Source organism: Protopterus annectens, chromosome 1.part2 (genome assembly GCF_019279795.1).
Source record: "Protopterus annectens isolate FY-2018-M chromosome 1.part2, PAN1.0, whole genome shotgun sequence".
In the NCBI taxonomy this organism is placed as follows: domain Eukaryota; kingdom Metazoa; phylum Chordata; order Ceratodontiformes; family Protopteridae; genus Protopterus; species Protopterus annectens.
The window spans coordinates 180,675,493-180,698,557 of NC_056727.1; the positions used below are offsets into that span (position 1 = coordinate 180,675,493).

The 23,065-nt window shown below is 41.5% G+C and overlaps 1 protein-coding gene across 1 annotated transcript in view; it reads left to right on the plus strand.

Annotated features, from left to right (window-relative positions):
- The window catches only part of VASH2 (vasohibin 2), a 1,568,646-nt gene that overhangs the window by 1,137,518 nt on the left and 408,063 nt on the right, over window positions 1–23,065 (plus strand). Inside the window, exon 5 of the mRNA XM_044055500.1 lies at window positions 10,381–10,762. Coding sequence (XP_043911435.1) covers window positions 10,381–10,762 — 382 coding nt within the window. The remainder of the gene's footprint in view (window positions 1–10,380; window positions 10,763–23,065) is intronic.

Consider the following 23,065-nt stretch of genomic DNA (forward strand, 5'->3'; position numbering starts at 1 on the left):
GCCCTACCCCATGGCCCAGACAGATGGAGAATACGAGAGATTGTTCTAACATGTAGTACACAACCAGTACTTGCCAGAAATTTCTGCAGTTCCTTCAGTGTTGTTGTAGGTCTGTTGGCAGCCTCCCTGACCAGTTTTCTTCTCGTCTTTTCATCAGTTTTGGAGGGACGTCCAGTTCTTTGCAATGTCACTGTTGTCCCATATTTTCTCCACTTTTTGATGACTGTCTTCACTGTGTTCCATGGTATATCCAATGCTGTGCAAAGTTTTTTGTACCCTTCTCCTGACTGATACCTTTCAACAGTGCGATCCCTTTGATGCTTTATAAGCTGTCTGCTAACCATGGCTTTTGCTGTAGCAGGCAACTGAGTAAATGTCAGGGAGATTCTACTAGGACAGCTGAACTTTATTTGGGATTAATCAGAGTCTCTTTAATGGATGGGCAGGTGTGTATCCAAGAAGACTGAATGCTGTAATTAAATCAAAAGGTGCTTCAACAAAGTATTAGTTTAAGGGTGTGCACACTTATGCAACCAGCTTATTGTACATGTTTTATTTTTTATATTTATTCCCCTAACAGATTTGTCTGTTTTTCAATTGAATTATACAAGTTATAGGTCACATTAAAGGTGGGAAACGTTTTGAAATGATTTATTGTGGTCTCAGTTTTTATATCACAAAACCCTGGCATTTTAACAGGAGTGTGTACACTTTTTATATCCACTGTATATAATGACCACCTACCATTATAGCTGAATTATAAGGCAGCCCTGCTTGTGCTAATTATTCCTACTAGCCTTATTCATAACCATCTAACTGTTTCACAGTGATCTTTCTTATCCTGTTAGCATCTGTACCTGACCTGGTCATGCTGAATACACATACAGTAATGGGTTAAAGTCTCTACTACTGATGGCCATAAGAATACTAACAAGCTAGCACCACAGCCCCCTTGCATACCATGCTCACTCCAGAGCAAGCGTCCCTTATATCTATACATTCTCTTTCAAAGTTTTTTCGATTCATTCCTTCACCTTACCCATGTCTTCATCCACTTTAGATCCTGAATTGTATGCTGACTGCCTAAATTTACTTCATACTTCCCGAACTCTTTAATCCAGTGTAGGCATTCTCATTAAGCTACCACAACATCTTTATGGAAAGGTTTATAGTACCTTATGCTACAAGCTGAAGGAATTAACCCAAATCCAGGACCTCCTGTCAGGCAACACCATATTATTCGGTTCCATTTCTCCTGAGTGGTCATGTCCCCAGTTCTTAAAAGCTGCACACATAAATGCTTATAGTTTATGCAAGATATTACCCTTATTTCATCCCTGGATTTAGCTCTGTAAGCCCAGAGTTCTTGACTGATATTAATCTTGGGTAAAGCTACATCTGTGCAAAACAGATAAGGCCTTAATGACTGTAATATTTTTAGAAGTTTTAAAACTTGCATATGAGTAGGTGGAGCTGATTTCATAGTTAATCCTAAGATGTCATATAGTGTTCACACCACCTAGTTACTAGATACTGCCTCAGTATATTGTGTTAATTTCCCTGTGTAGTAACTCATCCAGGCATATCACATTGGAATGTATGCTTCCCTCGATCCTCCCAGAAGCACTACAGAGCAGACTCTCTGCTAATTCATCACCAACATCAAGAATTAAATTGTACCATTTGGTGACTTCAGTATATAATGAGATTTCTCTTCTGATGTCCCTTCAACCCTGTGCTCTACTCTTCAGTTTTCGCCAGTTGTACAGTAACCACCTGTACTGATTAAACATTACTGTATGTGTATTCACATGTCCCAACTACATACATTCTTACCCTCATACAAAAACTAAAACCATGCTCTCCCTCAGCAGATCAACTACCTGCTTTCTACAGCTATCAGCCAAAGCTATAGCTTATCCTATTTCCATTCTGATCAATAGGGTTATTACCGAAGGTCACATACCTAGCTTATGGAAAGTCTCTCATATCCCCCTCCATAAAGGTGGACACTCCAGTGAGCTCTCCAACTACCCCCCTATTGCCCTTCTTTCACTCTTGACAAAGATCATGGAGAAATGTATCCATAGGCAATTACTTGACCACTTAACCCAAAATAACTTACTTTCCAGCTGGCAACATGGTTTCAGACCCTCGCACAGCACTACCACTGCCCTCCTTTCCTTTACAGTTTGCATAAACAAAAAACATAACCTTAATAACCTTTCTTCAGCACTATTCATTGACCTGTCCAAAGCATTTGACATGGTCAATCATCAGATTCTCATCAACATACTCTAATCCCTATCATTAGATGCACCTTCCATGAAATGGTTCCAGTCCAACCTAGATAAAAGACAACCGGCAGTAATTTGGCATAAGACTCTTTCTACCCTCCAACCAGTTACCCTAGGTATACCTCAAGGGTCCATACTAGGACCTCTCCTCTTCTCAATATTTATTAATGACCTTCATCTAGCCATCCCCCAAGCCACATGCATACAATATGCTGATGACTCCACACTTATATGCTCAGCCAAATCCACATCTGAACTTCTATCTCTTACCCAGAAGGCATTTAACACAATTGAACAATAGTTTGCACAGCGTTGCCTTCTTTTGAACCCCAAAAAAACTAAACTCCTCCTCTTTAATCCGACTCACAAGTCCTCTCCACGTGATTTCTCAGTTACATCCACTAATGGTACCATTATCACCCGACCCAACCACCAAACTATTGGGCATCACCATTGATAATCTGAACTTTGACATCCATATCAACAATACAATAAAAACTGTCAACAAAAAACATGGCTCCCTCTATAAGATTAAACCTTACCTTTCCCCCACAGCTAGAACAACCATAGCTCACACTCATCTAATCTCTACTCTCCTCTATGCCTAACCTATTTTTTACTAACCTTTCTAAAAATAACCTCAGCAAACTGGAAACTTCCTACAATAACATCGCTAGATTTGCAACAGGAAACCCTTACAGAACCCACCATTGCATAAATATAAAGCAACTTGAACTACAAAATGTGATTAAATTCCATCAACTAACCATTGCCCATAAAACTCTTTATAAACCTTCCAGTACTCCTATTCTATCTACCCTCATCACTCCATATACAAATCTGAAATCACTACATTCCTCTCACAAAAATCCTCTACATACCTCTAAACCTAATAACAAGGCTGGTGAATCTCTCTTCTCTAATGCTGTTGGAAAAACATGGAATCTTTTCCCCAGTGACCTTTCCTCTCTTCCCTCTCTATCACTCTTCAAAAATAGACTGAAACTTTACCTTAGAACACACTGGTTGTGCCCCTGTACTAAACCTGACTAGGCATCTATCCATCAGATTAAACTTAGCTCTGCCTATCCCAGACTACTCATGAACTAGTACATATTCTTTTACCTATCAATATAGATTTCCTCCTAAACTACACTGTGCCCAGTCTCTCTCAATACTTCCTACTGAAGAATATATTTTTTTATTTTTTTATTTGTATATAATTAACCTGTCTTCTCTTTTGACCTTAGTCTTTCTTTTTATGGATTATACCTGCATATTGTATAGTATAAGCATTTTTGCACTGTATGCAAGTTGTTTTTGTTCTCACAGAATTTTATGTTGTAACCTGTAATTTGCTTTGTTTACAATGAATGCTGCTATTTAGTCATTTTTTTTCTGTTATTTTTCTCTTGTACCTGGAATCTGCTTGTTTACTATGAATATTTTTATTTAGTCTTATTTTGTGTATTGATTACTAAGTTTTTCATTTATCTGTCTTGGAGCTTATCTCCCCGGGCCTCTACTGAAAATGGACATGTATCCAGTCAGACTAGCCCGGTCAACAAATGTAAAATAAATAAATAAATTAAACCAGTGGGAAGCAAAGCATTCTTAAATGGAGTCTAGTCTCCCATACAGATAACTTCTCTACAGCTGCCACTTCATCTGACTGCATCAGTGGCCTTCATTAACAAGTGGAATGAAGTCTTGGCATCAAACCTACTTCTCCAACTAACCTATGATGAACACAAACGTGAATTAATTAATACTCTTAAGTATGTCAGCTTGGAACCTCAATGGTCCCTGTATCTTAATACAGCAACATAATTCTTTAATAACACATTTTTTAATGTACTGCTTGACTCCCAATCCATATCAAAGGAGGAAAGCAAAGTAACTTACACACATAAACCCCCTAGATAAAGGCTACAACAGGACAACATGACAGCAGTTGGAAACAGTACATCACAACAAAAAGTGTACTGATTTAGCACAAAAAATTCTGAAAGGTCGTCGTCTCACTACTTCTAGTAAAGCAGTACAGCCAAATACTATCCCCTCATTGATTCCCCTTATCCTGTAGATACAGCCATTCAGTTCTGCCACCACTTCACAAATACCTGTAAAGCTGCCATTCCATATCACTCTAATTCCCAGCTGGACCTTCCTAAGTCCATATCTAGGCACCCTACTTTAAGAAACTCAGGCGTACAGGACATATCTCCAGCTTCCCGCCACAGTTCTTGGCAAGTTTCTTAAAGAGCTTCAGACATCATCCCTTGCATCAGACAGTGGCCCATACTTCTATAACAGGTAACCCTCGGGATTAGCTCTCCTTTTATGCCCAAGGTAGTCTTGGAACTAACTTTCTAACCAATCAGTTTCCTGTCTTTCCAAATATCCTGAGTAAAGGGAAGAAACTGTTATACTTGATTATCTGCATAGACAATTGAGATACACAGAGAGAACTAAATATTTTAGACAAATGGGCCAGGCGTTTTTTTTTTTTCTTTCTTTCATGCTAGGTAAATAGGACAGAGCAGTGCCCATATAAACCCATTCTGAAGGAGTTTGTGGATTGCATTTTTTATATTATGATTACCTTAGGAAAAAGCTAATAAGGACAGGTTCAGGCATATTTTGCAGTGGGAGCAGACACTGCAGCTGGCTTTTTCTGGAATGCATTAGTTCAAAGCTTATCTGAAGCAATTACTTGGCTCTCCATTTACACCTTTTCTAGGCATTATAATCTGGGCATCCTTTCCAGGAGTAGAGCAGGCTTTGTCACTCTGTTACTGCAGGTCTCATGTCAGCTATAATACTGCTTTAGTACTTTCTATTTTTTTAATTTAACCTGGGTAGAGTGCTGAGCCCCATAGATCTTTTTCAGACTCAGCCAGAGAGCACTGTCTGGTTAAGTCAGACAGTAGGCAAAGGGAGACTGATGGGATTATGAATGAATCCTTGTAATGAGGTGAGTGTGGTACAGTTATAGGACCATACTCTCCATAACCACAGGTGTTCAAGCAGAAGGGTCACTGCTGCAGTGTAGGTATCCTTCATCCTAGCCCAGTTCTTTGATAGCTCCAGTGTTGTTATTGGAAAACTACCAACCCTAGCTTTAGAGAATCTTATTTCATTCCTAACTTCAGTTTGCTCTCTTTGGATAAGAGTATCCTTCAGACAGCTTCTCTGCCTTTATTAGCACAATTGTTGGTGACTACCTAATTCACCCAAAAAAGGTTTGAAGACCAGACGGCACTTCTCTTAATACCTTATTATTGTACTAGGGACACGCACACAAAGCTCTGAAGTCACACACTGGATAGTCAAGACATCAAACTGCAGTTCATTTCCCACAAGTTATGAATAGTCTTCAGCAGTGAACTTTTCACTCAACATTTGCAATTATTGTGAGTCTGCGGACCCCATTGTTCTTTTTTTTTCCAGATTACGACTTCAGAAGACGAGCTGTATTATCTTGCATTCTTATTTATTGCATATATAACTGTTAGTTTCACTGAAAGCATGTTGGAATAATAAAATCAAAGTTTAAATATTATAGACACAATTTTAGGATGTATGAGCTAATATCAACGATTCAGTGGAACCCACACATAGCAACATTAAACCCACATATGTGGAGGCCCTTAACATTAACCTGCCTAAGCAACAAGGACCTCCAAAGCCGAAACGCAAACAAACACCAGTCACAACCAAAGTGACACATAGCTCACAACACCAGTGTGCCACCCAAGAACAGCCCCTAAGGCAAGACAATGTACCCAACACTTTAGTCATAGGTGACTATAGTCAGGCACACTGATCCCACTCACCAGGCTGAACAAGGAGAAAATTACAGTCAGCTGCCTGTCAGGTGCCAGGATCCGCCACATAAAGCATGCACTCAAGTCACTCCACAATAAGTACAAATGTGATTCTGTCATTGTCCATGCTGGAGTGAATGACTTGAGATATATCTCCCTGGACTACATGAAAAGAGACATGGAAGAGCTCTTGGATCATGTCACCCAGGCAGGTATGACCCTAGCCCTGAGTAGCATCCTGCCTTCGCCCAGAATGATACCACAATAGAAGGACAAAATGATTGACTTCAACAATTGGCTAAGCTTCTGGTGTCATTCAAAGGGGATCCAGTTTTTGTCTGCCTGGGAAGACATGATCAGCAAACCACGATGCTTTGTCAGAGATGGTCTGCACATGTCACCTCTGGGATTCAGGTTACTGGCTAAAGCTCTTGCCACCCCTATAGTGCCTTTTTTAGGCAAGGTTCAAAGGATAAAACCACCACCGTAACAGATACAAGCATGCAAAATCTGAAGGTAATGCTACTCAATGCTAGAAGTCTAAACCTCAAAATGCACTCTCTCAAGGCACTCCTAAAAATGGAGATCATCGATATCTGTGTAGTAACTGAGACCTGGTTCAAGGCTCCAGAGAGCACCCCTGGAATACCAGGCTACAATTCTTACCACACTTTTAGGCCACAAAACCAAGACCAAAACACTAAAGGTGGAGGAGTGTCCATATTCACCAAGGATATTCACACCTCCAGGCTAGTTGCCCAAAACAATGCATCTGAAATTCTCCAGGTGCAACTAACACTAGGTAAGACTGCAATCCAAATTGTAGCTTGCTACAGATCCCCCACCATGCCCCAAGATTCTCCCTACACCTTTCTAAACATACTGGAAAATATTAAGATAAAACCAAACACCCTAATACTGGGTGATTTCAACTACCCTGCCATTAATTGGGAAAACTACTCGGGTACCAACTCCTTTTCCCAGCGGTTCTTGAATTCATAAATTCCAATGCTCTGGATCAACTAATCCCATTGTCCCACCAGGGGCTCCAATATCCTAGACCTGGTCATTACCAACATGGGAGATAGATGCTCCACACCAGTGGTCACCCCCTCATTGGTCAGGTCTGACCATAAGCAAATCACCCTTGACATCCGCATCCCACCCCCACCCCCCCAGTAAGGAAACCTTAAAAAGCTTCTCCAAAGCCAACTTTATGCTACTGAAGTCAGAAGTGACAAACTTCACAACACCCACGCAGATGGGATATGGAAGTTCGACTGCAGAATCCTACACTAAGGCACTGTATGAGCACATCCACTCGTGCATGAATCATGCCATCCCAAATAGAACCAAGATGCTCTTCTCCAAAAAAAGGAAGCCAATCTGGTGGTCTCTTGCTATAAACAAACTATACAACAGAAGGAAGAAACTGTTGCAGAAAAGAGGAAAATCCCAGGATGCAAAAAACTCCCTCACCAGCCTTAGTAAGATGCTGAGATCCCTCATAAAATCCTCAAAAGCTAGTTATGAAAATAAAATTGCCAAAGATTGCAAAGACAACCACAAGGCATTCTATAGTTATGTCAAGAATCTAAATGTCAATGCCCAGATCTGCTCTGAGCTACAACAGTATGGCATTAAATATACTGATCCCAAGGATATTGCCAATATCCTGGTAGATCAATTTAGCGGCAACTTCACCCCCCTCTCACCCCCTAAAGGGGCCATCTCAATACTAAAAGATTGCCAAATTCCGATAATCACAGCCACACAGGTAGAAACCGCACTCTCCAAAGCTAAGAATACAGCATCCATGGGACCAGATGACATCCCAGGCTGTGTACTACATGAACTACAAAATGAACTGACACCTCACCTAAGTGTCATGTTTAATCGTAGCCTCACCTCAGGCTTCGTGCCCACTGAGTGGCGCACAGCTACAGTTATCCCGCTCCACAAGGGAGGATCCACCCTGGATCACGGGAACTACCGTCCCATCAGTCTTACAATCCTGATCTGCAAGGGCATTGAATGCATTATCATGGAACTTATAAATAAAGACATTGGCAACCTTCAAACACTGGACCCCACCCAGTTTGAGTTTGTGAAGGGCCGATCTTGTCTCCTGAATCTGATTAACTTCTTCGAATCAGTCTGCAGAGCTATGGACGAGGGTAAGGCGGTCCACACAGCCTATCTGGACCTCGCCAAGGCCTTCGACACCGTCCCCCACTCTGGAATCATAGATAAACTTACTAAGCTGGGCATAAACCCATACGTCACTCGATGGGTTGCCAACTGGCTTACTGACAGAACCCAGACTGTAAAAGTAGCCAACTCCAAATCCAGCTCCAGACAAGTGGAGTACCTCAGGGTTCAGTCCTGGGACCACTCTTGTTTGGCATCTACTTCTCTGAAGTACAGGCCAACACTAAGGGACTCTGGCTAACAAAGTTCGCAGATGACTGCAAACTGGGAGCCATTAATGAATCCCCAAATGATGTGGATATTTTACAAAAGGGCCTTACAGAAACAGATGCCTGGTGCCAGAGCCATGGGCTCAAGCTTAATGCCAAGAAATGTATAGTTATCCCCTTTGGAAAAAAACATGTACCCATGAATTACCACATAGGTGGCAGGACACTAAACATCGAAAGTGTGATGAGAGACTTAGGGACACAGGTGGACTGTGGTCTCTCTTTCGATAACCACAGCACCACAACAGTCAGGAAATCCTATGTGGCACACCACATCACTAAGGGCTTTTCATCCAGAAAAAAGGAAGTTATTGTCCCACTGTACTCATCCCTCATTAGACCCATTATAGAGTATAATGCCCCGTTTGGTATGTACCTCACAAGACATCTGCAACAGCTGGAAAGGCCACAGAAATACCTCACTAAAAGAATCACAGGCCTAAAGCAGATACCATATGCTGACCATCTAAAAAAACTCCAGCTATACTCTGTGGCATATCGTCTACTCGGCGATCTCTGCTTAACATACAAGGCCATGTCAAACCCTGAGCTGTTGGACATGCTCCACTTAAAGAAATCCCAATCCCTCAGAGCCACACGCTCCAGGGATCTAAACCTTGTCATCACAATGAACAAAACATGCTGGAGGGATAGGTTCCTGACCCAGAGACTCCCCATACTCTGGAATAGACTGCCCATACATGTCAAGCAGAGCGCATCATTGGCCCTCTTCAAAAGGATCCTTGATGATTGGATGGGAGATAAGAAATTCACCCTGGGGATCATGTCATTCGCCCTGCTAGACAGGGGTACAGAGAAGTAAATATTGTGGGAAGAAATATCCATGGCTAGGCTTGCATAGGCCCTAGGGCCTATAGCCTAGTACCAACCTATGAACCTATGTTTTTCTTCATATATTACCTTATCAAAACTGCAAGCTATGCGTCTGTTGTACTGCAGAACAGTGCCAGGATGTCAAACAGCATCTCAAAAGAGTGTGCTTGTTTAGATACTGTAAATGTAGGTAAGGAGATACAGTTGACACTTAAAAGAGAACTGTGGATATTAGTGAGTGTTCAACGATGCCGTTTTTCAAGAAGGAATTTGTTACATTGACTGTCTCAGCAGATGTAGCTTTGTTGCCCTACTTTGCACATTAATTTATAGAAAGTGCTTTTAGGTATTGTAAGTTTGCTAACTGATGCATTTAAAGGTACTCTATACATTTTCCAAACTCAACATGATATGATGTGTAGAGAAAATTGTAGTATCAAGGCAAAGATGTGCATCCTAGACGTTGGACATAGCTATAGCCATGATTTATTCAGAAGTCACCAGAGTGCCAAATGCTGTCTCAGTTGTAGTGTACATTGTTTTGTGGAATAAACTTACCTTTTTTATTAATTTAGTTGGTTGAATGATATTTTAGTATGAAAATGGCACATTTATTGCAGGTCTGTGTTGCACAATATCGTTCCCTACAAAGTGTGAGAGTTATTTTGCAGCAGCTTCTGTCTAAAATCATCCGTTACATATATCCCTGTAACTGAAAATGGCTTTATAATTTTGGGATTCATTGTCATGAGCCATGTGAGATTTTCCAGTGAGTGAGTATTATCTGATACTATACTTTGAGGGCTGACTCTAAAATTGATATATGGCCTGTGTTTTTGTTCCATTTAAACTAATCAGCAAACATATGCATCATCCCAGCATTAATGTGATAACTTTAATAGTGATGAATGTTATTTTGCCTTGACTTTGACAATTCAGATACCTTAGTAATGGTGTAACATGCTTGGAACGTTTCGCAATCAGCTTTAAAACTCAATTCTCAGGGCAATACTTTCACCATGTGGTGCTTGGTGTTTTCTTCAGTGGTCGTTATGGATCACTAGGCATGAGTAGAAGGTCAGATCTCATGGACAAGCCTTTGACCTTCCGAACTCTGAGTGAACTCATATTTGATTTTGAGGACTCGTACAAAAAATATATGCACTCTGTAAAGAAAGTGAAAATAGGATTATATGTGCCACATGACCTACATTGCTTTCAGCCAATTGAATGGAAGCATTTGGTGCTTAATGCAGGCAGGATGACTCGGGAGGAGATGAGGAAGGAATTGGAGAAACATGCCAGGGATATGAGAATGAAGGTAAGTCTTGTTTTATTTTCATTAACCATTCTGAGTTGATTTAAATAAGTTTGGCACCAGACCTAGTAATTACTGGTTGTATGTAACAGCCTCTGTCTTTTAATTCATTGTTCATATGACTTGTTCAAAAGTCTTTATTCCTACGTTAGAGGTTATAAAGTGAAAAGAGCATTAAATTGTAAAGGTGGAGTTTCTGAAGTGGAATTTAATTATGCTCATAGAGTTAGTCGGTGACAGATTGTAAAGGGCATTTTCCAGAGTGCTCAGTATGGTATACTGTGTCTCAGCAGTACTGATTCAGTCTTTGGCGGTAATCCAGGTACTGGAATGCAGGGAGGGAGGGAGAGACAGAGAACTGGACCTTTTTCTACTGTAATGTTACTGCTGCTCAGTCTAACATGTGGCAGAGCATCTCTACCTGTGCACAAGCCCTGAAGAACAATGTGTAGTGACAGAACAGTGTTTCTCCCAGTGTTCTCATGTAATTCTCCTGGGATACTGGGTTTCTTTTGTACCCTGTCATTATGGCTAAACATTTGGTAATACTGAAGGCTTAAAGCTGAACTGCCCATTCTAAAACTCAAACTAGTCCATTGCAGATGTTTCCATAAGAGTAGTGTCATGTACCTGCTGTTGTAGTGATTCTAATTCACATGTTTTCCTGTACTATTTTCAGTCTCAGCTGAGTTACTTTTAACTGTCGTACCTTCAGTCTCCCATCACCCTTTCCCCCACTTTACCCTTTCATCTGCTCCTGTCTTGACTTCTTCAATAACTCCTACAAGCTCTCTCTCCTCCCTTTTCTCTTCCTTCTCCACTAGTCATATAGCCCCCACCACCACATTCCTTTCTTTCAAAAGGTATTAAACCTAGCACTATGGTGCAACTTCACTATTGTAAATATTGTATATAATTGAATTAGTGTTTTTCAACTAATATTGCTTATATAACTTCCCATAACATTATTTTGTAATTAATTTACTCTTACACTGTCATTATGATTGTACAAAAATTGATGTTACCATTTTATTTTTACTGCATGCAGTATTCATTGTTTTTCGAATGTTAATGATATGCCTAGGCTGAACCTGTCCACTTTATTTATTTACTGACATTTGTTTATGGTGAAGGTCTGACTAGATAATTTTATCCATTTTCAGCAGAGGGCCAGGGTGAAAAGCTCCACAAGTATAATAACAGAAGGTACATATACATTAGGTTAAAACAGATGTATACTGCGATACACTGTAAATACGTAGATTAATACCATATGCCATGTAGAATAATACACATATACTGTTAGTAAACCAAGATAAGTACAGTATCATATAGCACTGAAACATATTGACACGTGAGTGAGTTTATTACTCACTCTGAAAGCAAACGTCAGACTGGAACATTCTAATAGTGGATAACGAGGGGGAGAGTGAGAAATGAGCATTTGTTAGAGGTGATGTAGGAAAGACAGGAGAAATAGAGTAAGGGAGGTAAGAGTAAGAGTCACACTTGGATTAGTGTTCTACTCAAACAAATAGAGTTAATGTTGAGTTTTTGTGGTGGGCACATTCTAGAATTGCTGTTTCATTTTACTAGTAACATTTTTGTTGTGAAAGTGTAAAACTACATTAATAAAATTTCTATCCTATCTGCATCAAATAAGGATATGGCACTCTTCCTCTTACGTGACATCTGGAAGCGTATGTTCTCCAATCATGTATGCGTAATATATCTTGCTGTGGCACTTTTACCTAGGGATTGTCTGGATACAGATGTAAAGAAATACTTTTTACCATAAAATGCAGAAGCAGTTATCCCCCAGAGAATTTTCATATTTCTTGGGATGAAAACAAGATCCATAAGAAATAACTAGGGACAGAGCAAAGAACACTTAGGATCTGCCATACCAACCATCTGTAAATAGAGATTCTAAAGTAGATCATCTGAGCCAGGACATAATTCCTTGTTACCATCTTCCATACTTCTTATTCTCCATTTGCAGGCCCTCCTCCTGACAACCAGATTCAACTGCTGTATCCCCATCATTTAAACTCTAATCCAGCAGGGTATAATAGAGCCAGTTCCAACTTCCCTCCATGCTGGGCTTGCTCACACAGCAAAATGTCTGGCTTTTTCATCCAATTCTAACATCCCTCAATCTTACCATATTGATGATAGGATTCTGATCCCTTTTAGACATCACTTCTCTGAGGATGTGCTGAAAAGCTATCCAGGAGGTAAAACCTTCCACCAGAAAATCTTATAACCAATTGGAAGAGATTTTCAGTATGGTGTCTGCCTAAAAAATAGGACCTAATTCTACCCAACACCCCACTGGTCCTCTACTATGAATGTGAGCTACTGAAATCTTGTCTAACATACTCCTATTTAATGCACACATTTCAACTGTATCTGCTTGTCTACTTCTAGATCCCACCTCTTCTGACAAGGCTAGAGGAGAAGTTGTTCCTTAAAGGTGTACTCCACCTGAAACATCACTTTGACATGCCATTCTTTCTAAAACTGCTGATATCAGTCAACATGTTCATAGGTAGGTACTAGGCTATCTGCCCAAGGGCATTTATAAGCCTAGCCAGAGTGTGTCAGCTTTAGCTGCCCCATTGATTAATTAACTGATCCTCTGTCAAGCAGAGCCAATGAAGTGATCCCAGGGGTTTATTTTCTGTTACCCATCTACTTGTCAAGGTTTCTCTTGAAGAATGTTAGTGAGGGGCTCTGCCTGATGTAATTTTGAATTTTGTTCCAAAGCATGGGGGAGTCTCTGTGACAGGAATCTATCCCTCCAGCATGTTCTATTTATTGTTGTGGCGAGGTTTAGCTCACTAGAGCGCATGGCTCGCAGTGACTTGGATTTCTTTAGGTGGAGCGTGTCCATCAATTCTGAGTTGGACATGGCTTTGTAAGTCAGGCAGAGATCACCTCTGAGTAAGCAATGTGTCATTGAGTACAGCCGGAGTTTTTTCAGTCGGGCTGCATAGGACATATGTTTGAGACCAGTAATCCTCTTGGTGAGGTACTTTTGTGGTCTTTCCAGCTGTTGGAAGTGTCTTGTGAGGTACATCCCAAATAGGGCATTGTACTCTATGATGGGTCTAATGAGTGACAAGTAGAGGGGCACTATAACCTCTTTATTTCTAGATGCGAACCATTTAGTAATTAGATAGGCCACATAGAAGGATTTCCTAACTACTTTGGCAATATGATTGTCAAAGGAGAGATTACTATCTACCTGGGTCCCCAGATCTCTTATTACCTCTTTTGTATTAAGGGGGCTTCCACCTATGTGGTAATTCGTGGATGTTTTGTTTTTCCCAAAAGGGGTGACTATGCATTTTTTGGCATTTAGCTTGAGGCCATGACTTTGACACCAGGTGTTTGTCTCAGTAAGGCCCTTTTGGAGGATGTCCGTGTCAGCCGGAGAGTCAGTTATGGCTCCCAGTTTGCAGTCATCGGTGAACTTGGTTAGCCATAGTCCTCCTGTGTTTGCCTGTACTTCTGAGAAGTATATGCCGAACAGTAGGGGTCCCAGGACCGAGCCTTGCAGGACACCACTTGTGACTGGTTTAGAGTCGGACCTGGAGCCCGCTGTTCTTACCATGTGAGTTCTGTCTGTAAGCCAGTTGGCAACCCATCTCGTGACGTAGGGGTTTATGTTCAGGCTGGTGAGTTTTTCTGTAATACCCAAGTGGGGAATGGTGTCGAAATCCTTGGCGAGGTCAAGGTAGGCTGTGTGAATCACCTTTCCCTCGTCTATAGCCTTGGTGACTGTCTCAAAGAAGTCAACCAAGTTTAGTAGGCATGATCTGCCCTTAACAAAGCCGAACTGGGTCGGGTCAAGTGTTTGGAGGTTCCAAATGTCTTTGTTAATGAGTTCCATGATGATGCGCTCCATAGCCTTGCAGACCAGGCTAGTCAGGCTTATGGGGCGATAGTTACCAGGGTCAGTTGTGGCCCCTCCTTTGTGGAGAGGAATAACAGTTGCTGTGTGGCCATTCTATGGGCACATAGCCTGTGGGAGAGGCTGAGGTTGAACAGCGTGTTTAGGTGGGGGGTTAGTTCATTCTGTAGTTCGTGCAAGACGCAGCCTGGGACACCATCTGGTCCCATTGACGCTGTGTTTTTGGCTTTTGAAAGGGCTGTTTTCACCTGTGTGTCTGTGATTTTTGGGACACCACACTTTTCTGGTATTGTTGTGGGCCCTTTTGGAGGTGAGAGGGAGGTGAAGTTTGCACTAAATCTATCTGCCAGGATGTTGGCAATATCAGTAGGTTCAGTATATTTTGTGCTATTTTGCAGTAGTTCAGTGCATATCTGCGAGTTGCCACTTAGATTCTTAATATAGCTAAAGAAGGCTTTGTGGTTATCTTTTGAATCCGTGGCTATTTTTCTTTCGAAGTTAGCCTTGGATGATTTCATGAGGGACCTCAGTTTCTTACTGATACTGATCAGGGATGTCTTTCCTTCTTGGGATTTGCTTTTTTTTCTGAACTAGTTTGTATAGCCTGTTTTATTGTAGGGGTTCAAACTGGTTTCCTTCTCTTAGAGGAGTGAGTCTTGGTTTTGCTAGGGATGGCGTGATCCATGCATCCTTGTAGGTGCTCATAGAGTGCATTTGTAAAGGTTTCTGCATCTTGGGCAGCGTTATCCTTTAGCGTGGGGGCTGTGAAACTTACCACCTCTGTCTTAAGTAAGGTGAAGTTTGCTTTAGAAAAGTTTTTTACTGTGGTTTCCTTAGTTGGGGGTGTAGTTTGTGGACATCCAGAGTGATTAGTTTATGGTCTGATCTAACCAGTGACGGGTTGACCTCCGGTGTGGAACACCTGTCGCCCATGTTGGTGATGACCAGGTCCAATATGTTTTCACCTCTGGTAGGGGAGTGTACTAGCTGATCCAGGGCGTTTGAGTTGATGAATTCCAGGAAGGGCTGGGCCTGGGAATTTGTACTCGAGTAGTTTTCCCAGTGAATGGTAGGGTAATTGAAATCGCCCAATATCAGGGTGTTTGGTAGGACCTTCATGTTTTCCAGTGTCTCCAGAAAGGTGGAGTGGTGGTCCTGGGTCATGGAGGGTGATCTGTAGCAGGCCACAATTTGCATTGCAGATTTGCCCGATGTTAGTTGCACATGGATGATCTCAGAGGTATCATGCTGCGCCACTAACCTGGAGGCGTAGGTATCCTTGATGAATATGGATACACCCCCTCCTTTTGTGTTTTGGTCCATGTTCTGTGGCCAAAACATGTGGGAATTGTAGCCCGGTAGTGCTGGGGTGCTCTCTGGAGCCTTGAACCAGGTTTTAGTTACTGCACAGATGTCGACGTTCTCCATACTGAGGAGTGCTTCGAGCTCGTGCATTTTGAGATTTAAACTCCTGGCATTGAGTAGCATAACCCTCAGTTTTTTGTTAATTGTGCTGTTTACGGAGGTGGGTTTAACTTTTGAGCCTTGCCTAAAAAAGGCACTATGGGGGCAGCAAGAGCCTTGGCCAGTATTCAAAAGCCTAGGGGTGACAGGTGCAAGCCATCTCTTGCGAAGCAACGTGGCTTGTCGAGCATGTCGTCCCAGGCTGATAGACACTGGATCCCCTTTGAATGGCACCAGAAGCTTAGCCAATTGTTGAAATTGATCATTTTTTCTTTATACTGAGGTATCATTCTTGGTGAGGGCAGGATGCTACTCAGGGTCAGGGTCATACCAGCCTGGGCTACATGATCAGAGAGCTCTTTCATGTCTCTTTTCATGTAGTCCAGGGAGGTACGTCTCGGGTCATTCACACCAACATGAACAATGATAGAGTCATATTTGTACTTATTCTGGAGTGACCTGAGTGCTTGTGTTATGTGGCGGATTCTGGCTCCCGACAGGCAGCTAACAGTAACCTTCTGCTTATCCAGCCTAAGGAGTGGGACGTCAGTGTGCCTGACTACAGAGTCACCTATTACTAGTGTGTTAGGTATGTTATTTCCCCTTAAGGGCTGTGATTGTTTTATTATTGACATTTAAGCTTAATTGTGGTTTAAATGGCAGCAGTTAACAGCACCTATGCATTTTCAAAGCATGCACACTGTTTCAAGCTGATGAAAGCCACTGTCCTAGTCACAGGACTTTTCCTCCCTTTGTTGGGATGCAGTGCTGACTCCATGCATGTTCATCATATTGATCACTGCTGCTGTAGCCTTAGCTATGTGCATTATATCCTGTCAAGGATATAAGAGCCAGTCAGCTTCCAAATCTTCAAGGCAACTTCCATGCATTCAGACTGTCAGGCAGCTTGAGCTGAGCTGACTAAAAGACAAGTTTGGGCACCCAGCCCTTCAGAGCTTTCCTGCCCCTGAAGCCTGTGCTCCACTGAGGCTTTCAAAGATTGACGATCGGCACGTGCTTTGCTGAGCAGATAAATTCCCTTTGGGGGGAAAACTTCCATTTTCTTAATTTTGTTGATCTTTTATTACTTTCCTTTTCAGAAAAGTTATTTTAAGGCTAGGAGTGTTGTCTTTTAAAGAACTGTCTGGAGACTGTAAAGTCATTTAAACGGAGCACTGATTATTTTTGTCAGTTTAAAAGGTGGTGTAAAGTAAATAAAACAGTTTTTCTGTGGATAAATTGTAGATTTTACTTCTGTTGGGCTGGCATAGTGTTTTAAAGTGCTTTTTACTGTGTGTATCTGTTGAAAAAGTAACTTTTATGGACTGTTTACCAGAAATTCCTGCATGTCTTTCCTGGGAAAGAGGCACCATTTTCAACTTAAAAATAGAACAGGCTACCGGTCTCATGGTTGGTCCTTCTTCCAGGCTCCAAAAAAAAAAAAAAAATTAAGCAAGCAGCCTTTGCCACCACAGCAGGCTAACAGTTTGCTTCAGCTACAGGTGGGTGAGTCTGTTGTGGCCATTTGTTGTACCTCAGACCACTCATCTTTTACCCCAGATCCCCCTGGTGTAACATCTGCAGCCACTATGGACTGTGGGTTAGCCATGTTTGCTGCTGTTGGGGCTTCCCTGAGTAGGTAAGGGAGAGACCGTGTTATCGGTCCTGGGAGAAGCAACAGAGGAAAGTTTCCATGTTGTGTCAGAATCCTGTGCCCATTCTTTGGGAAGCTACTGCTGCCATTAGTGATGCAATTGGTCCCATTTTTCCTGTCTGAAAGAAATAAAAGAACAAGAATGTATCTCTTCCTCTTCAATTTTCTTAGGCCAGGAGTAATTTACTGGGTCTGACTAAGGGTTTAATGCAGGCCATTGATCCTTCTTGTAAAGTAGTTTCAGATAAAAGAAAGAGGGATTCCTCTTTTTCCTGAACAGATTCAAGATTCTGAATCTGAACAGGAAGTTGCAGGGATGGATACATGTTTTTTCCTCACATTTCTGATTTAGACTCAGAGGAGAGTTCAATTTCTGATTCTCCATGTGAGGGTTTCTCTTTAAGATTATTGCTACAATGTGCCAGTGTTTTCAGTGGAAGAATACTTAGGTTTGTCAGTCCCTCAGAAAATACTGCAAGTTGAACATACTATGGGTTGTTACAGAATGATTTTCCAGAACCTGCACCCATTCTTCCTAATCTGCCTGCTTTAGAGGATGTGTGTGCTACATGACTCAGCAGGTGTAGCCTTAGTTGATTCCACTGCTGCATGGGGAAATTGTTGATAGATATGGGAAAAAGTGTATACTTCTACAACACTGATTTTCAGAATTTTGAATTGTCAAACGCATATGTTGAAGTTTGTTCTGACAAATTGTAAAATCTGCAGATGTTCTTCATTCCACATTAGTCTCAACAAAATACAGGTAAACAGATATTTAAAAAGAAATGGCAAGGGGGCTCCAAACAGAAGTCTCAAACCTCCCAAAACCAAGGACGGTCCATTCAAGTCTGAATTCCTCATCTGCTAGGTCAGACTCTTGTTTCCATCAGTTCTTCATCAAATACTGTCCCAAGGAGTGATAGAACCAATTCTCCCTTCCTAAGTGGGGAAGGGTTTTTGTTCAAGGATGTTCCTACTGTCTAAGAAAGAAAATGCTTGGATACCAGTTCTGGATCCTTCATTCATGTTTGTAATAGTGCCCAAATTCAGAATGATGTCACTTCACAACCTTTTACCTGTTCTTCCTCTTTCAGATTTTCTGGCACCACTAGACTTAAAAGATTCTTATCACATCTCCATCCATCCAGACTTCAAATGTTTCTTAGGGTTTTTTGTGTCTGGATCACATCATCAGTTTTGTCCCTTAACCTTTGGCTATCCACTGCACTAACAGTGTTTACAAAGTGTCTAGCTCCATTTATAGCTCATTGCAGGCTACAGGGTATTCATACTTCTTGGATATTTAGACAATTTGCTTATCTTTGGAGAGTCTTTTTCAAAGTATCAGGAGTTGCTGTCTTGGGTGAGAGATCTGTATACAAGCTAGGATTCCACGAGAACATTCAAAAGTCTTTGTTGGCTGTTTCACACAAGATTCTGTTCCCGGGATGTCAACTAGGCACCTCAGTTCAAAGATTTTTTCTTCCACTGAAAAAAATAGATCTGTATCTAAATCTGTTTCTAAGGTTTTCCACTCTGACTTCTGTCACTGTCAGGGAATACCTCAGGATTTTGGGTGTCATGACATCTATGGCTCTCGATACCCCTGGCAGGACTCCACATGAGAAAGATACAATGGTATCTGAATTCTCTTTGGTCCCAGCATCAACACCTTTTATCTTTTCAAATCTTAGTGCTAGGGTTTGTCAGAAGAGAAATATTTTGGTGGAAACAACAGGTACCTTTAAATCCAGGTCTTCCATTTTCTCCTCCTCCAAAGCAGTCAGCACAGCCACTTTGGACTTTGCTTGGGGAGCATTTTCAGGAGGGATAAAAGTGTAAGGGGTGTGGGACACCAGGGACTGACACAAGCACATAGATATAGAGATGCTTACCCTGTTGAATGCACTTAACTCTCTGAACCATCTTTAGTCCCTTGGACCTCTTCAAGTGGTTACAGATAATGTCGCAGTCATGTGGTATATTAACAAGTAAGGAAGAACCAGGTTGTTCCCCCCCCTTTGCTGACTAACCATGTTAGCTTGGGATATAGCTTCACAGCAAAATCTTACTCTGTAGGCATCCTAAATTCTGTCCGAGAAAATGTTAGTGCTAGACAAGCTGAACAGGACCAGGCAGACCTCATGAATGGAAACTAGATCAGGGGTCTTTTATTTATTTTATTTTTATTTTACATTTGTTGACCGGGCTGGTCCAGCTGGATATGTTTCCTTTTTCAGTAGAGGCCTGGGGAGAAAAGCTCCACATATAAACAACCACCAGCACACAAAAAATGTTTATAATAAACAAAAAGGTATTACAGTTTAAATTCTAGGAAGACTATGTGACACACTATAATAAATACATCATTATTAGATTAGATGTCTTCCAAGATTTAATCCATCTGTGGGGAGTTGCTCAAGTAGACTTCTTTTCCTCCTCTCTGATCAATCAATTGGCAAGATTCTGTTCCATGACTCCAAGCAAGAATGTGTGGAAGACAGATGCCTTTTCTTTTCCTTGGACAGTAATTTGTCTTTATGCCTTTCCACTCTTTACACTACCATCCAGGTTACTTCTGAAGATTCAGAATGAATCCTCCAAGATCATTGTGTTGACACCCTTCTGATCCAGGCAGCTGTGGTTCTTTTTTTTTTTTTCGGGGGTGGGGGTGGGAGGTGGGGATGACCAAGGGCAATTACTACAAGCTTCCTCACAGACAGGATCTTCTTACACAAGTACAGAAGTGTTTGATACACCTTCGTATCAATCAGCTTCAACTCGCTGTCTGGATTATAGGGTCTTAGTTCCTTTTAGGCACCTGTTTACTGAGGATATGCAGCAGGTACTAATGGAGACAAGAAAGCCTGCTACTAGAAAATGGTGTATTAGCAAACTGAAAAGATATTCTCATTGGTACCAACAACATATCCAGCACCCATTCAGTGCTAGTTGTTCTCCGGTTCTTCAGTATTTGTGTGAGTTACTATTATATGGCCTTTCGTATTCCTCTGTCTAGGTTCATTTATCAGCAATTTCAACATGTCTGCCCATGGATCCACCTCTTTCAATGCAGTCTCATGTCAAAATATTGTTGAAAGGGGTTTTCTTTAAGAGGCCTCCAAGAAAACCAGTGGCCACTTCTTGAGATCTTAATTTAGTGAAACTAACAAATGATGCATTTGAACCAGCTAATCTGACTTACTTGAGGTTCTTAACAGGGAACATAGTTTTACTGATTGCACTGAACTCTGAAAGAAAGGCATCTGAGTTGCAAGCTCTTATGGTGACGGTCCTGTCTCATTTTCCATAGGGACAGGCTTTCTTTGAGAACTAATCTTTCTTTTATGCCTAAAGTGGTATCCAAGTTTACTTTAAGCGAAGGTATCCATCTCCCTGTTTTCTGTCCTGATCCTAAAAATAAGGGAGAGAGGATACTCCATACCTTGGATATCCACAGACAACTCAGGTACTGTATTTGACAAATCTAAATCTTTCAGATCTTTAAATCAATCGTTCATGTCTTGTATGGGTAAGAAGGGAAACCTGTGTCAAAACGGACTATTTCCAAATAGTAATTACCTTTTGATCTGATTTTGTCCTTTTCATTCTTCCTCACCAGTGGGTTCAAATCCGATACTTTCATCCGACAAGTCTACGTTCAGTAGACTTCTTATCCAGCTCTCGAGCTCCTCCCTCTATGTGTAGTGCTGTATTCCATCACCAACACCTCGGAATCCTGTTTGCTGCCATTGTGATTAGATGTAGGTTCCACTCTGGAGCTATAATTGATCATTTTTTGTCTCAAAATTTTTGGATAGTTCTATAGTTCTATTTCTTTTTTTCTCTTTCTTCTATACCCTTTTACTTCCTTTTTCCTCCATCTTAGCATTCACTGGTGGAGTTAATGTTTATCTTGTCCTATATCTTTAACTCTTCTACCTCCATAGTTTCTGTTAAATATGATAATGGTATATTTTCCTTACTTTTGACGTAGTTGTAACATTCCATAGCTGATATAACTTATCGTATTTCTTTGTGGTTAATCTGTTGTTGGGCTCCTTCATAAAAAAAAAAAAATTGCTTTGGTTATAGGGTTGCCTGGTGGATTTTTTTTTTCTCCTGTAGTTAGCTATGTCTGAAAAACCAACAGTGTTCAAGAAATGCACTTCTTTTGGCCATAGGATTTGGAAGCCCACAAGAAGATCGTTTATTGTTTAGGACCTGACCACCTCAATACAGCTTGCTCAGTATGTTGTACCTTCAATCTCCGAGCATTAGCCAAGAGGTACAATAAATTAATACTTGGAGATCTTTTGCCTACTACTTCTGGGGCTGAAATCCCCACCAAATCAGCAAAATCTATTTTTTCAGAAACCAACAAAGAGGTCTCCATGAAAGTCTTCTCAAGTATCATCGGAGTCTTTGGAGAAGATCCAAATAATCTCGGATACAACCCTTTTGGATCCTAAACCTAGGAACCTTCCTTCGGATCCTAAACACCTTTTAGATCCTACAGTTTTGGCCCCTGATAATGATTTATCCATTTCTTTCTACCTCCTCATTGGATCCCAAGATCTCAGATCCATGAGTGCATCTGCAAAACTCATTCTCTGTCATTTTCAGATCTGGCCAGTGGTTTCAAAGTCCCAAGCTACGAGATCCATGAGAGGTTCAGTGTCTGATCTGAGGAAAGTACCTTCCTGAACTCTGACTGTGTCCCCTGACCAGTCCTGCTCCAATACCCTCTAATCAGAGGAGGTCTTGGATCCAAGAGGTCAGTACTGGGTCCCGAGGGGTTGGGTTTGGCTCTGATTGTGTCAGATCATCCCTCCCTCCTCTCGGACCCTCAGTCTGGACAGCTTGGATCTGATTCTGACTTGGATCTGAGGAATGTCCCAACCTACCTTCCTCGAAGACTTCAGCTCCAAGGAGGGGGATACAGGTTTGCTCTGGTCCTTTGGCCTTCAAGGTGGTGGAAAGGGCTTTTTCTTTCCACAGGGAACCATGTTCTCTTGTTTTGGATCCTACCCATTTCCCATCTTTGAATTCGAGCTCTGAGCCCATCAGACCTATCCCACAAGGACAACCAGTTCAGAGAAGTCTCTCGACAGTTCCTCTAGAGGAATTTCCCCTCTCTTCTAATACCTGTCCTGAACATCCCACAGAAGAGGTTCCTCAGAAGAGAATGTGTAAAAGGAGACACAGACTCACCAATGGAGCCTCTCACAGATGACACTGATTTTGATGAGGGAGAGGGTTCCCC